The 13,795-nt window shown below is 38.2% G+C and overlaps 2 protein-coding genes across 3 annotated transcripts; one reads left to right on the plus strand and one right to left on the minus strand.

The window, feature by feature from the left end:
- Positions 1-2,396: 2,396 nt before the first annotated feature.
- Positions 2,397-7,512, plus strand: si:ch211-252f13.5 (uncharacterized). The gene is made up of 5 exons (XM_057333838.1): positions 2,397-2,524; positions 3,425-4,084; positions 4,319-4,842; positions 4,934-5,000; positions 5,081-7,512. The coding sequence occupies exons 2-5, from the start codon at positions 3,529-3,531 to the stop codon at positions 6,601-6,603; spliced, it is 2,670 nt and encodes an 889-aa protein (XP_057189821.1). The 5' UTR covers positions 2,397-2,524; positions 3,425-3,528; the 3' UTR covers positions 6,604-7,512.
- A 1,728-nt stretch (positions 7,513-9,240) lies between these two features.
- On the minus strand, positions 9,241-13,488 carry anxa13l (annexin A13, like). Of its 2 annotated transcripts, none has more exons than XM_057333847.1 (11): positions 13,357-13,488; positions 12,555-12,630; positions 12,257-12,351; positions 11,871-12,038; positions 11,702-11,735; positions 11,512-11,591; positions 11,004-11,072; positions 10,803-10,904; positions 10,642-10,717; positions 10,397-10,509; positions 9,241-10,283 (listed from the first exon to the last, which is right to left on the minus strand). In XM_057333847.1, the coding sequence occupies exons 1-11, from the start codon at positions 13,369-13,371 to the stop codon at positions 10,164-10,166; spliced, it is 948 nt and encodes a 315-aa protein (XP_057189830.1). In that variant the 5' UTR covers positions 13,372-13,488; the 3' UTR covers positions 9,241-10,163. The 2 variants fall into 2 exon arrangements, with proteins under 2 accessions (XP_057189830.1, XP_057189829.1); XM_057333846.1 differs by having other exon boundaries at positions 11,871-12,041.
- Positions 13,489-13,795: the final 307 nt, after the last annotated feature.

The following is a 13,795-nucleotide window of genomic DNA, read 5'->3' on the forward strand; positions in this document are numbered from 1 at the left end:
CAACCAGGGAAAAATAGTAATGGCATAATGTAATTTTATTGTTAATTTAATTTAATTTAATTTAAAAACATTAATTACAACATGACATTTTGTGCTAGTTTAATGCTTGGATTTTCTCAGTAATTTCTTATGAAAACAATGTTATAGTTGGTTCCAGCTGGGAATGTTACATGGTGAGTGAATGTTACAACACTTTAGGATGTGGTAAAATGTTTCATTTGAGAAATAGCTTTTCCTCTTTGTTAATTCAGAGTTTCTGCAACTCAGATCCTGCCAACAATTAGAAATAGAGATAATAAAAAATGCGTCATTAAGATAACGAATTATGAATATTAGAGAATATTATGGAGTCATTTAAAATAGCTGGACTGTATGCAAATACACTGTAGGAAAATGTTCCGAATGACAAGCAACATAAATCTTTCAAAAGGAACCAAATGCGTCAGGTTAGTGAACATTTTGCATTTTTACATACATTTGTGAGTAAAAATTGAACACAGTTGTGGCATTTAATGAATTAAAAATGGGAAAGACATCTGAGAAGGGCCACTCTTGCAACAGGGGAAAATAAGAAATGTGAAACAAACGTAAACAATTCATGCATATCTGTGCGGTGGACAATACAGTTGGATTCAGTATAATCATTTCCACAAATAAATCTGCAAAATATAATAAACTTAATTTTTATCATACACTCAAACAAAAGGAAAGAATATATTAACTGTGAACGCCATTAGGTTTTAATGAGAACTTTGAAGAGGAAGAACAACATTTATTGCTTCCATATGATAGTGAAACTATGACATAAACAACCAGGTCTGGTTTCTCCTGTGTTGCCAAGAACTCGGCAGCCACATCTGTCTGTTCTAGAGGGGATCTTTAAGATCATGGGTCTAGGTGTTATTGAGCTGCTGTTAACCACATGCTCGGGGATGAAAATTTATTGGGGGGAAAAATCATCCAACAGTATATAAAAATATACAAAATATTTTCACAGTTTTATTAATTGTTTAACTGTAGTAGGCTTGCAATTTATATGTCAAATCTAATTGTAAATGTTACATGACAGGGCATAATAAGCAAGCAAAAATAATTCACCCATACACAATTAAGCATGTAGTGTGTGCTTTTGTAGTCCTGCATGTGTGGGAGCTGCTTCTTGTAGACTCCAGAAACAACACCAGCAGATTTAATTGACCCCACAGCAGGTTATGGTTGGCAGATGAAAACAAACCTGCCGGTTGTAATTAAAGATGTCGGTTGTAATTAAAGATGCTTGAGTAAAAAAGAAAAACATTAACCCTTTACACACTGTTTAAAAAAATGCAGTTAAAAAGATATGTTTCAATTCTGCCTAACATGTTACATTTACCTCAAATTTACTTTTTTATTCTACTTTTAATAATGTCTTTTTAATAAATACTGTATGTGGATTCATGATATGAATGATGGATTAAGAATGATGGAATAATATTTTCTAGTCCAGTAAACAAAATGCAAGCAATGTCTACTGACAAAAAATTGGTGTTTCTTCTGCAGGTCATGGACAGGTTTTGCTAAATGAATATAATGTATTTTTAGGTCATCTTGAATAGTGAATAGTGTTTAAGTTGCATTTGCAAGGAAAATTCATCTTAACTATATTTTATATTGCTTAATTCTACCTTTTATAGCCTACAATAGCATTCTGGTAATAAACATTATCTGACAGAGGAGTTATCTGAAAGTTACAAAAATTAAAATGGTAAAACTTATGTTAAAAGTGTTTTTCTTTGTTTTTAGTGTTTTAGGGCTTTTATTTAAAGCCACAATATGCAAGAATTTTGTTATGAAATATCCAAAAATCACTTGCACAATGTGATGTATTTCATGCAGTTGTGTACTTACATTATCCCAAATGTTCCCAAGAATATGCAAATCCAGAGAAATTCCTATTTAAAATAATGGCCCGTCCCTTGTCTCCCTTGTATTTGTCGCATATCAATTCAATTCAATTCAATTTTATTTATATAGCGCTTTTCACAATGTGCATTGTTCCAAAGCAGCTTTACAGGAGCAAATAAGAAAAACACAGAAAGGTAAAACACAGCACAGTGCATGGTGTTTATAGACCAAGCAAGATCATTATAATAAATAATATCTAATAAATAAATGAATAAATAAATAAATAAATAAATGCAGTGACTTAAGTGGCATATCAGTGACTTAATATCTGCTGCTCCGCACTACCCTCAGTTTCCGGTTGTAGAAACTACGGCAACACGCAAATGCGGAAGTGCTTATATAGCATCTGGGATGCAGATTGCGTCTGTTGTTCTGGTAGTATGGATCACGATTACTCTTTGGCGAGTAAAGAAAACCCCAAAAAGTGTAATCGTAGGCCAAATGAGGCAAGCAGGTTTATGGACAAACAAAGAAATAAAACAAGGATTAATATCGGCGTGGCTTTTTCTAAATGGAGAGAGCTTCGCGACCAACTTGGACTGGACAGAGACTCTGCTCTCGCATGTGTTTTAATAGACAAGTAAGCAATTTTTTTTTTTGTACACGAAATACTCATGCACAGATTATTTGAATAGTTATGAATGTAGTTACCCTATGAAATACGGTATATGTCGCACAAAAATATGTAGTTTTAACATTTAACGTTACTTGTAAATGCTGTGGGTTCGTTCAAATTTACTTTTTAAACGACGACTGTATGATTGTTTTAAACACGTAAAACTGTGTAGCATTACGCTACCAAATCAATGGACAAAGTCCAATATCAGTCGCGGGCTAGCGTAGCATTACATTCCACGTTTCTTGCAAGCTAATTCATTACGATGACATAAAATCAAATTAATGAATTACCTCGTCCGTGAACATGATGGGCGATCTCCATACGCCTCTGGATGGTGAAAACTGCATGTCCCATGATTCCACTCTTCTACATAACGTCATTTAGCTTCGCCTTTTGTTGTTGTTTCGAAAGTGCGCCATCTAGCGGTCCAAATATTCCATATTGTGCCTTTAAACTGTCTGTATTTGATGACAGACAAATTTATGTGCCATTTTTTTCAAGTGTGCGAAACTATGTTTCCATAATTCATTAAGCAATAGCTTTTTTTACTTAAGCAAAAAATACTGTAGTAATGATGGTAAAACTATGAGGATAATGAACAATATTATCTGATATTTCATTTTTTATATTTTTCTATATTTTTCTATTGTTATCAATCCTGGTATTGAAGCGTATAGTATCTGCGAGCTCCATGGGTTAACTGAGAGCTGAGAAAAGCTGTTGCCAATTAAGCGTGTGGAATGCCACATATAGACATTTTCTCAGAACTTCAACCACAGGTTGCAGAGCACATGTTTCGTCCTCGACAGAAAATATATCTGGCGTAATTATTCAAAATGTTTGTTGTATTTGCTTTCACAGGTAGGAAACTGTTTATTCTGACAGTAGGCTTTACTCTGTGATTCATTCTCTGGATTACACAGAACCGAGTTTAGGATATTTTTCCATTGGACGGTGATGCTAAAATGGCAACTCAAAGGTTTTTATTTTTCCTTTGTTTGATGATGTACATTGGAGACATTGTAAGCACATCTGATATTTGCACAGGAGCACATTGCCAGAGGTCATCCAGATCGCCGGATCACCAGAGCGCATCACCTCATCACCAAAGCAGATATTCAGTTTATTCTCCAAGACGCCCAGCAGTCCCCTACACCGTAATCCAACCGCAGCACAGCAGGACCGGGAGTCCAAAAGAAAACCCACGGACCATCACAGCTGAGGTGTTCAACCCACATGGATGCACAGGAGGACGTTGTCATGGCTCAGCAAGACCAACACATAACAATACGAAAGAGTGCAAAGGACTTGAGTGTAAACTGCCTGTACAAATTCGACAAGAGCCCCGGCAACATCCCTGTGTTGGAGATGCCTGCATCAGGGGCTCACATGCTGAAAGAGGCAGACTGTCTTTTGCCCATATGCAGGACAGAGCTGAGCAAGTATTGGGGGAATTTCCGGAGTTTGGACTTCGAGGGGGGCCATCATCTGGAATTCAACTGACATGTGACATCAAACCAGGTAAACATGACTCATTTTGTTTCCAGCTCTGTGTGACTCTTCATTAGTGATCTTACCATTGGTAATAGTGATATTACACTTGCAACCATGTAGTCAGGGCCATGCGAAACTGATTACATGCTGGAGAGCTGCCTGCTCCCTCAGAGAGACTTTAACTTGTAGAATCATGTCAATGTTCGTATTAAAGCATGTACGTCAAAATAATGAAATGTGATATTAAAACATTTTGACCAGGTTTTAATGAGGTCCAGTCCGAAGATGCATTGGTGTTACACTTCCACCTGGCGAAAGGTCAGGAGAAATTGGTGGAACAGCTGCATGGGCAGCAAGCTGAGATTAAGCAGCTCCAAAGCACATTGAGTGAACAGCGAGCCGCTCTATTAACCCACCAGAGGGAAATACTAGACCAGCAGCGGAGGATGTTCGAGCAGATGGAGGAAGTCAAGACCCAGTACAACCTTCTTCTTGATAGTGTCAAACACTTATCTGTCCAAGGGTCACAAGGAATCATTGAGAGCCATTTAGAGGGTCTGCGATCCCAGACGAGGTCGTATCCCAGGGAGGCCTTCATGCATAAGATGAACATGGATGCTAGCGTTACGGATGCTGACAGACCCCTTCTTGGCTGTGGATCCTGTAAAGCATATGAGTACTGTGACTTCAGTGCAGACCGGCCACACTGTGAGAAATGTTCTGTTTGCCCGCCGGGATTCTTTTTGGTGGCTCAGTGTTCAATTCATGCTGACCGGATATGCCAGGTACGTCTCAGCCTGCATCATTTCACTCTTATATTTATAACTAACTAGATTGTTAAACAAAGACATAATAAAAAGTGGAACTGTTCAACAGGACAGAGATGAATGCCTTGAGATACAAAACTTGTGCAAGGAACAGAACAAGTGCCTCAACACACCAGGTAAATTGACCTCCATATTTGGTTGGGATTTATATCCTAAGAGACTAAGTTAAGTTTATTATGTACTATCTCTTATTCAGGAGGATTCCGCTGCTCCGGCATGTCAGAGAGGGATGCAGCTGCAGGGATGTGCGGACACTCCTATTTTTACAATTCTGAAATAGAGGAGTGTCAGGCTTGTTCAGAATGTGATTCTCACCCCATGACTTCCCCATGTTCAGCCATGAGTGATGCTGTGTGCTCCAACCCCTCTGAAGGCAGACTCTCTCTTTCCTGGTCTGGTGATGTTGTCGTGGTCAAGGGTAGCGAGTTTCCCAATGTACAGCTCCTCATCCGAGGTAACAGTGATGGAAACCTGGTTTCCTGCACTGACGGCTTGGTAGTTCTCCATCAACACGGTCTTGTTTGGGTTGACCATAACCTTGCTTTGAGACATGGTTGTCGCAGCTTTATCCAAGCATGTCTACGACTAAATTCCAGCGAGGATGAGGGTCGAGACTTGAGCGGCATGCGTGTGGAGCAGCGAGAGGGAAAGTCTCTTCAGAGCACCAGTGTGAGTGGAGCAGCTGCGGTTGAACCGGGTCATGCACTGGTTCTTTCTCTCAAGAGTGCCAGCAACCAGTGCAACCAAGACAATGACAGTGTGCACCTTCTGAGCAACCTTATGTCACCGTTCAGCCTGTTCTGGTTGTCCCACGACACTGGTGCGGTTGCCATGACCGCCCAGGCCGTTGCTTCGGCACACTACCACACCAACTACCAACCTGCCTTCCGTGTGTCATCCATCTCTGACCCGTATATGGTCAGGCTGACCGATGACAATCGTGGTGTGCGCTTTAGGGAAAGCGGCACTGTGAAGTTCGTCCTTCAGCAGTCTTTGTACTCCATGGGTCAAGCCTGTGTTTCAGAGGGGTTCTACTTGCTTGCCTATGTGAACCACAACGGAAGCAGTGCCGAGCTGACCCGTACGTACAAGCCTGGTGTTCACTACAGAGACACTTCCATATCACTGTCAGCCGCAACCACTGTGGACTCCGGAGACATGCTGACTTTCGAGATCCTCACACCTGCACAGTGCAGTGTGCGCTACTTTGGTGATGACTCTGGGATTAGCATGCTCAGCCTTGTGTGGATCCCTTCAGCCATCTCAACTTCCTTGACAGCCACAGTGTCCCAGAAAGGTCTCCCGTCTGGTGCAGTGCGGAACAAGCCCTTGTTCTTCCTCCAGACAACTTCAGAAGCGCCACAAGTCACACTTGCCGGAACAGGAGCCGGACTCCTCCCTCACCGAAACTTCATCTTTAGGGAAGCAGGAACGGCGAGTGTGGCTTTGGATTTGCGGCTCATCCACTCATGCAGTCTAATCAAACTCACTTTGCTTGAGCAGGGTGGGACACAGGGGGCACAAGCAGCCCCCATAGCTCAACAGATTGGCGGGCCCATGCCAGAGGGAAGTGTCTGGGCGAGTGTGGGACTAAGGGTGTCCTTTCAGGTGCATAACGGCACTGTAGTTTTTGCTACGGTGGATTGTGTGCGAGGACGCATCAACCACATTGCCTATGATGCGGGAAGTAGCATTTCTATTCTGTGGACAGCTGCATGAGCGTAGCTTGATTCAGCTAGCTTGATATTAAGCTAACATGTGGTTGTACTTTTTTGCATTATAGGGATAGTTCACCCAAAAATAAAAACTCTGTCATCATTTACTCACCTTCGAGTTGTTCCAAATCTGTATAAATGTATTTGTTCTGATGAGCACAGAGAAAGATATTTGGAAGAATGCTTGTAACCAATCCGTTCTTGGACTCCATTGACTTCCATAGTAGGAAAAATTACTTTATATTTTTTTGTTCTATTGAACACAAAAGAAGATATTTTGAAAAATGTAAGACAGCAAACAGTTCTGGGGCACTTTTGACTACCGTTGTAATTTTTCCTACTATGGTATTCAATGGGGTCAAACATTGGTTACAAACATTCTTCCAAATATCTTTTTCTGTGTACAACCAAACAAATACATTTATACAGGTTTGGAACAACTAGAGAGTGAGTAATTCATGACAGAATTTTCCTTTTTGGGTGAACTATCCCTTTAACTCAATTGCCTTTGATGCTTTTGCTGTTTAGGCATCAGTTATTTGTCTAATGGTCTATAAGCTTTCTGAATCATTTTCAACAGATGGTCAAAGCAGCACCAAACAGGAATAAAATTAAAGCTGGAATCAACTGTCAACTGATTCTAAATGAATTGCATTATAATCTCAAGTATGTATTGTTACAATTTATATTGAAGTAAAATATGTCAAATGAATGAAAAAACATTCATACTCTATTTTTTTATTATTATGTTCAATTTTGTTTAGGTAGATGTTGTGTTGCTTGATTTTAAAAATGTTTTAAAAAAACATTTTCCTTTCTTTATTGTATTTGCACTTTGAAACATGCAGATCATTAACAATGTAAACATTTTCTTTCTTTAAAGGAGGGTACGTCTTACAGCATGTTTTGTGCATTGTCTTTATCTTCAATAAAACTTTGAGTAGCAGCTGTATACTGTTTGTTTTCTTTACTAAATAGAACTTTCCGTAGGAGTTAATTACATATAGTCATCAAATAATATATAAACCCATCTTTTACAATTTACAAAACAATTTACAATATTTTTTTATGATTTACTTTAAGAGTTGTTTTAACTGAAAACCTGGCACATCAAAGGCAAAAAAGGTAATAAATATTTTTTGTTGGTAGTGGGAATAGAATGCAGGTGGTACACAGAACCAGATGGCTTTGATTTTGCTGTTTAATAAGGATACCTATAAAGAAGGGCATCAGTAGTTCTCTGGCATAATTTATGTAAGGCTGTTGTATTACATAAAGCGCAAGTTACATGCTTTCTTGTATCACTCCATAGACATCTCAGGATATCACAAGCATTACCAATAATAATATACAAAGTATGTTCTCTGTTTCTGTGAAGAGAATCCATCGACACAGCAACCATACCCAAAGACTCGCCAAGACTGAAAATAGGCTTATAAATTGAGAAAGCATTGACTTGTGGTCAAACATTTGGTAAATATTATTACGCTAAGCTTTACTGAGAGCAGGACATGACGTTCCTCTGAAGTTATTTCAGAAGGAGAAACGTGTGAGAGACTCAATCTATCACAGGCTAATGTGAAACACTGAAATATGGCTATACTTTAACAGGGTCAGGTCAGTATGTAGACAGTCCTTACCATATAGAGTTCAATGACATTAATGCGCTATTACACAGATGGAAAGAAATTCCGTTTTAGAGACACAATTTCAGTAAGTCTGAAAATATTAGACAATATGGTTGGCGAGACAGTGGCCTGATGTCTAATGGAATCATTAATTTTAGCAATGCTATCTTTTAAAGCTGAGTTTGCACCTTTGTGATATCTTCAGCATATGCGATCTGTGCATTTGGTTTGTTCTTGAAGCTTTTTAGTGGTAGACGTACATCAAACACGGATGTTTTGTTTAGCTGTATTCCAACTTGTGGGGCAGTTGTGGCCTAATGGTTAGAGAGTCGGACTTGTGACCAGAAGGTTGCCGGTTGGATTCCCAGGGCCGGCGGTTAACAACTGAGGTGCCCTTGAGCAAGGCACCTTACCCCTACTTGCTCCCTGGGCGCTGCAGTGATAGCTGCCCACTGCTCCGGGGGTACGTGTGTTCACCACCTGCTGTGCGTGTGTTCACTACTCTCTGGATGGGTTAAATGCAGAGGTCACATTTCGTTGCCTTGTACTTGTACATGTGCAATGACAATATAGTTGTCATTGCAGTTGTCAAAATTTACAATCTTGTGTTGTCTGCCAAGTGTCCAGTTTATAAGCCTCAATGTTACATAAACATGAATTTTGTGACTCATAGAAATGTATCTGAACTCAGAGTGTTACACTGTCAAGAAAGCTCACGGCCTTCTCTGGCTGCAGGGGTTAAATAAGTGTCTGGTTCTGCGGCCTTTGCAGGTGTTCAGGGTTAGGAGATGTGATAATACTACTGTTATGTGGAAGCCTGCGCCTAAACTAAAACATCTGGAAACTTTGGGGTGCATAAAAGTCAAATTCTTCAGCTTTTCTGAACCTAGGATGTACAGTAGGTTTTTCAGTTTTTCAAATGCTTTGTATTTTTAGTTGGTGAATTATCAGAGATTTTTAACTTAATGAATATATTATGTAGACTGCATACATATAAATGAATGCATATGAAAAGTTTCAAGTTGTTTTATGTGTCTGTTCATGGACTTCCAGGGGCCCATGGTCTTAATGTTTTATTTAAAGAGACCTATTAAAGGAAGGCTACAATAAAAGCAAATACTTTTGTTTTTCAATGTATAATCACACACACAAAACTGCATTACATACAAACTATTTAGTGTAATCCATCATGCTTTATGGATAACGTGTACTCAGTAGTGTTTGGGATATTATTCCCTAATATATTTAATCAATATTATCCATCCACAGTGCATTTTGTATTACCTTAAAAAACAGATTCATTGTAAGAATACGTCACTATATGTTGCTTTAGAATATTAACAGTCACAATCGTACAACAACAAATAAATGCCCAATGTTAAAAAGCATTATCAAGGAGATACTGACCTTCTTTGCTCTAGCTGCTTTAAATAGAATAACTGTCACAGCATAAGTTAGCATTACTGACTTTAGTACCATTTATAGTTATACATGTATATATTTAGTTTATAGAACTTCAATAAATATAAATCACTGTGAACAGAGAGAGTATTAACCATGAATCACCCTTTGTGCACCAGGATTTGTCCTGTAAAAGAAAGGTGTGTGAAATACTGAACACCAAATGTTATGAAACTGTCAAGGCACGTGTGTAGTGAGTTAAAGTAATATAATGTCGGTAATAAAAACTGTTTTAAACTGTCTAAAGGACAACCATTTTAGATGTAAGAAAATGTTATGACAAAGTGTTCTAATTTGTAAAATGCATGTGAATATATTCTGGCCAACACACAAATAGCACTGATGACAAAGTGAGCTCAAGTGTGCTCCCTGTGTACAGAAGAGGTGATTCTAGTTGTTAAATACTGTCAACTTTTTGTAGGCAGTGTTGTAAGTGGATTCAGTTATTGACTCTTTGGCTCCATCTGACGGTGTTTCAGTGTAGTATTTCTATTAGGAGGCATTTAAAGTCCCCGCCACACTCTGAGCTCAGTGCATCCTTTAATGTTACATCATATTTCTCCAAGTACATGTCCTTTATGGTCTCCAAATCCACCTAGAGGGGAACATGAAAGTGCGAAGTGAAACACATTTTTCTTCTGTTCACTCTTTTCCATTTAAACTTCTTTGAATTCTTTGTTAGACATCAAGCCCATAATATTCACAGACCTCAGAACGTCCCACAATGATGCGTATGAGCGTATCCTCATCTGTTCCAGCTCCTTTCATGGCAGCATTCAGGCGACGTGCGAAATACAGTTGTGGGTTTTTAGCACATCTCACTGTTTAAGCAAAACAAATGGCGTGTCATCAGAAAACACAAATGAAATCTTGCTGTACTGTATGTACAAGTATGTTACACTTGCTGCTTTGAATTGACTCCTTAATTCAATAGAAACATTTCTTATAGCTACCCAGTGTAATGTAACAGTCCTTCAATGTTCCCGTAGCTTCATTGTCTATGGCATCCAGGATATCTGTCCCAGATAGCTGTGACAAAGAAACCAGACTCATAAGTAATATAATAATAAAAAAGCTCCATTCATGCATAACGTAAAAGAAGGCAGAACCCTACAGTCTCATATATCTTGAAGGTAGCCTGAAGCTGTAGGTAGTTCCTGTGAGTGAGGATATGGGTGAAAGTTGACTCATCTGTTCCAAAGCGACCTTCACCTGCCTGGTGAAAAACCATCATCGTATTTATTTATTCAACATAATACTCAAAATTAAACATAGAATGAAGTTTAAAAAAAGGAATTTAAACAGAAAGTCTCACTTCAAACAAAGATGTTGCATCTTGTTCTGCCAGCTCTTCGTCCACCTCATAAGACTCATCTCTGTCGGCCTGCAGATAAAGGAATTTATTTATGGCAAAGAATTATAAATATGACAGCTTCAATTAATAACATTTAGCACCGAAAACTGTACATAGCATGAACATAAAAATGGCTCCCTAAAGGAAAGGAATTCAGCACCACCCATGTTCCAGTGGAGAAAAATAGTTGATTGTTGATTCTGTGGAGACGGGGAAGGGAAAAGGGAATGTGACAGCGGACCAAAGAATGGATGGCTAGAATGGAATGCTAGAGCCTGTGGACTAACATACTGGTCTCTCTTGTAAAAGAGATCATTGATCTCAGTGGGACTTCATGGAAAAATAAAGGTAAATAGTCTGTGCCAAAACTGCTTCATAAACATACATTTAAATATTCTATTATACAATGCCTATACCTTTATGAGCATCTCTATAAACAATTGTGAAATAACAGACATTTCCCTTTTACCTGTAAAAGAGAAACCAGAAGATTCCTCACTTCTCCGCTAGTGTCATCTTCAATGTCAGCCTCCAAATCACGCTCATGTACTGAACAACAACATTTTATTTCATATAGACAGATTTTTTGATCAAATCTTATATATCATGATATCAAAAATTGAAATTCAAATAATTTCTCTGTAAATTGATAAGCTTACCTTGCATGTATGACTCTTTACATTTCAATATATCCTGTCAATCAACAAAATAAAAACAACTGAAGTGGTAATTATTCATTTTTTAATGGGACATTAATGGGTGGTTATTTGAAGGCAACAATGTCTGACTGACAAGCACCATAATATATAAATGTAAATAACCATTAACCTGATTGTTGCTGGTGCAGAGGATCTCCACCAGCACGTCCTCATCTGTGCCTGCTCCTTTCATAGCTTTCTTCAGTTCCTTAGCCAAGAAGACGTGTGGTGGGTCCAACATGGCCTTGGTCGCATTCTCAAAGTTCCCTGCGAGTTCATTCTTCAACACTTCCTCCAGCTCCTTAACAATAACCAAAACCAAAAATAGACACTGACACAGCATTTTGACTCTTTATTGACAGTTCTACCATTCCTCTCTTTTCCCATGAACCTGGCACAATGAAACTCTACCCACAATCTAATGTAGTTTAAAATCAATATAACCTAATGCATTGGAAAATGCATTTTTTCTGTGTTACAATGAAGAACACATTTTTGCTAGGCAAAATGACTCACATCATCATATTTTTCAAAGTATGCTTGTTTAATCTCCATCCGCTGGGCTGCGGAACGATTTGCAAGGATGGCAATGATGGTCTCCTCATCTGTTCCTATGAACAATGTAAACAAAATCAAATAATGTCAATGATTTTTCAAAAATGTAAAGAAAATTAGAAAACAAATCATAGGTTAAGATGAATATCCATGCTTAAAATGTGTAGTGCAGTGTTATATAGTATTACTCATCATCATCCTATTGACACCTTATTTGTATCAGTGTCTCCAACAGCATGTATTTTATTATTTAACCTACCCATTCCTTTGCAGGCCTTACGAATTGCTTTGATGTCTGCCACCACATCAAAGTCCTCATAAGGAGTTATTGTGGGCTAAAATAAAAGTTATTTAAGGAGAAGCACATGTTAAGTTATTATATAATGTCAGTGTTTATCAGTACAGTTGAAAAAAATAAAATAAAAAAGATTTTGCACAACATCTTTAACATTTTAGGATATATTGTCAAGTCAAATGATGCGAGGCGAAATCAGTGAGGCAATCAGGATGTTTTCAAGGCTTCACAATGCAGCACAGTGAGGGGAGGGGTTCTGTATCCAACACATTAGCTGAGTCATGGGATCTCTGGGCAGGGACAGGAATAGTGTAGCCTTCCTCTGCCTCGCCCACTGGCCATAATAACAATATGCCCTTTTGATAATAAAATGATTTATTCTTTTCAGTTATTTTTTCTTCCTCTGTAAACAAATACTCACAGTAAATGCAAATAGTAATCAACAAAACGTGTTAAGTAAAAAAAAGAAAGAAAACTAAAATAGGCCTACATTTAAAATTCGTGCAACCTTCAAACCTTTTAGTTTCAGTATGATAATAAAATATTGGTAATGATAATTATTGGAAAACTTCAAACTGTTAAACCATGAAAATAAAAAAGTGCCATGGTAACCACAGTCGTTCCTGACGCGTTTGTATAAACACATTTGTTTTAGGTCTACGAAATACGTTGCACAACAATCTACTAATATAAACAACATTATTTGCACTCAAATAAATTATTCGATGAGAAAAAGAAGGAATTGCAACTTCTTAATTGTACTTACTTGAACGTTTCCCATCTTGTGATGCTGATGTGGATCTCTGAATGCTCGTCCGCTGTCACTCTCCACCCATCTAGAGCGTCTTTAACTCCACCGCATACCTGACGTCAGAGCGACCCACCGGCAGTGACGTCATACAATGTGTTTTTAAATCAGATTGTCCTTGGTTGCTTTTAAACAATCAATAACACGCTTGACAGTAAGCAGTAGCCTACAAATAACACAATTCTTTCCATTAAAATATGCTATTAATACCGGTTGTGAAGATATATTGTAGCGTTATCTGTTGTTTGCTAACTAGATAACTTGCACGAATAATATAAAAACCGATAGCCTTCATTTTAGCATATTAGATTATTAAAACAAAGAAATTAAATTCTTTTTTTCCATGCAATAAGAATGGAAGAAATGTGAGTAGGCTGATGCAAACGTTGTTGTTCTG

This window comes from Triplophysa rosa, linkage group LG5, assembly GCF_024868665.1.
Source record: "Triplophysa rosa linkage group LG5, Trosa_1v2, whole genome shotgun sequence".
NCBI classification, from domain to species: Eukaryota; Metazoa; Chordata; class Actinopteri; order Cypriniformes; family Nemacheilidae; genus Triplophysa; species Triplophysa rosa.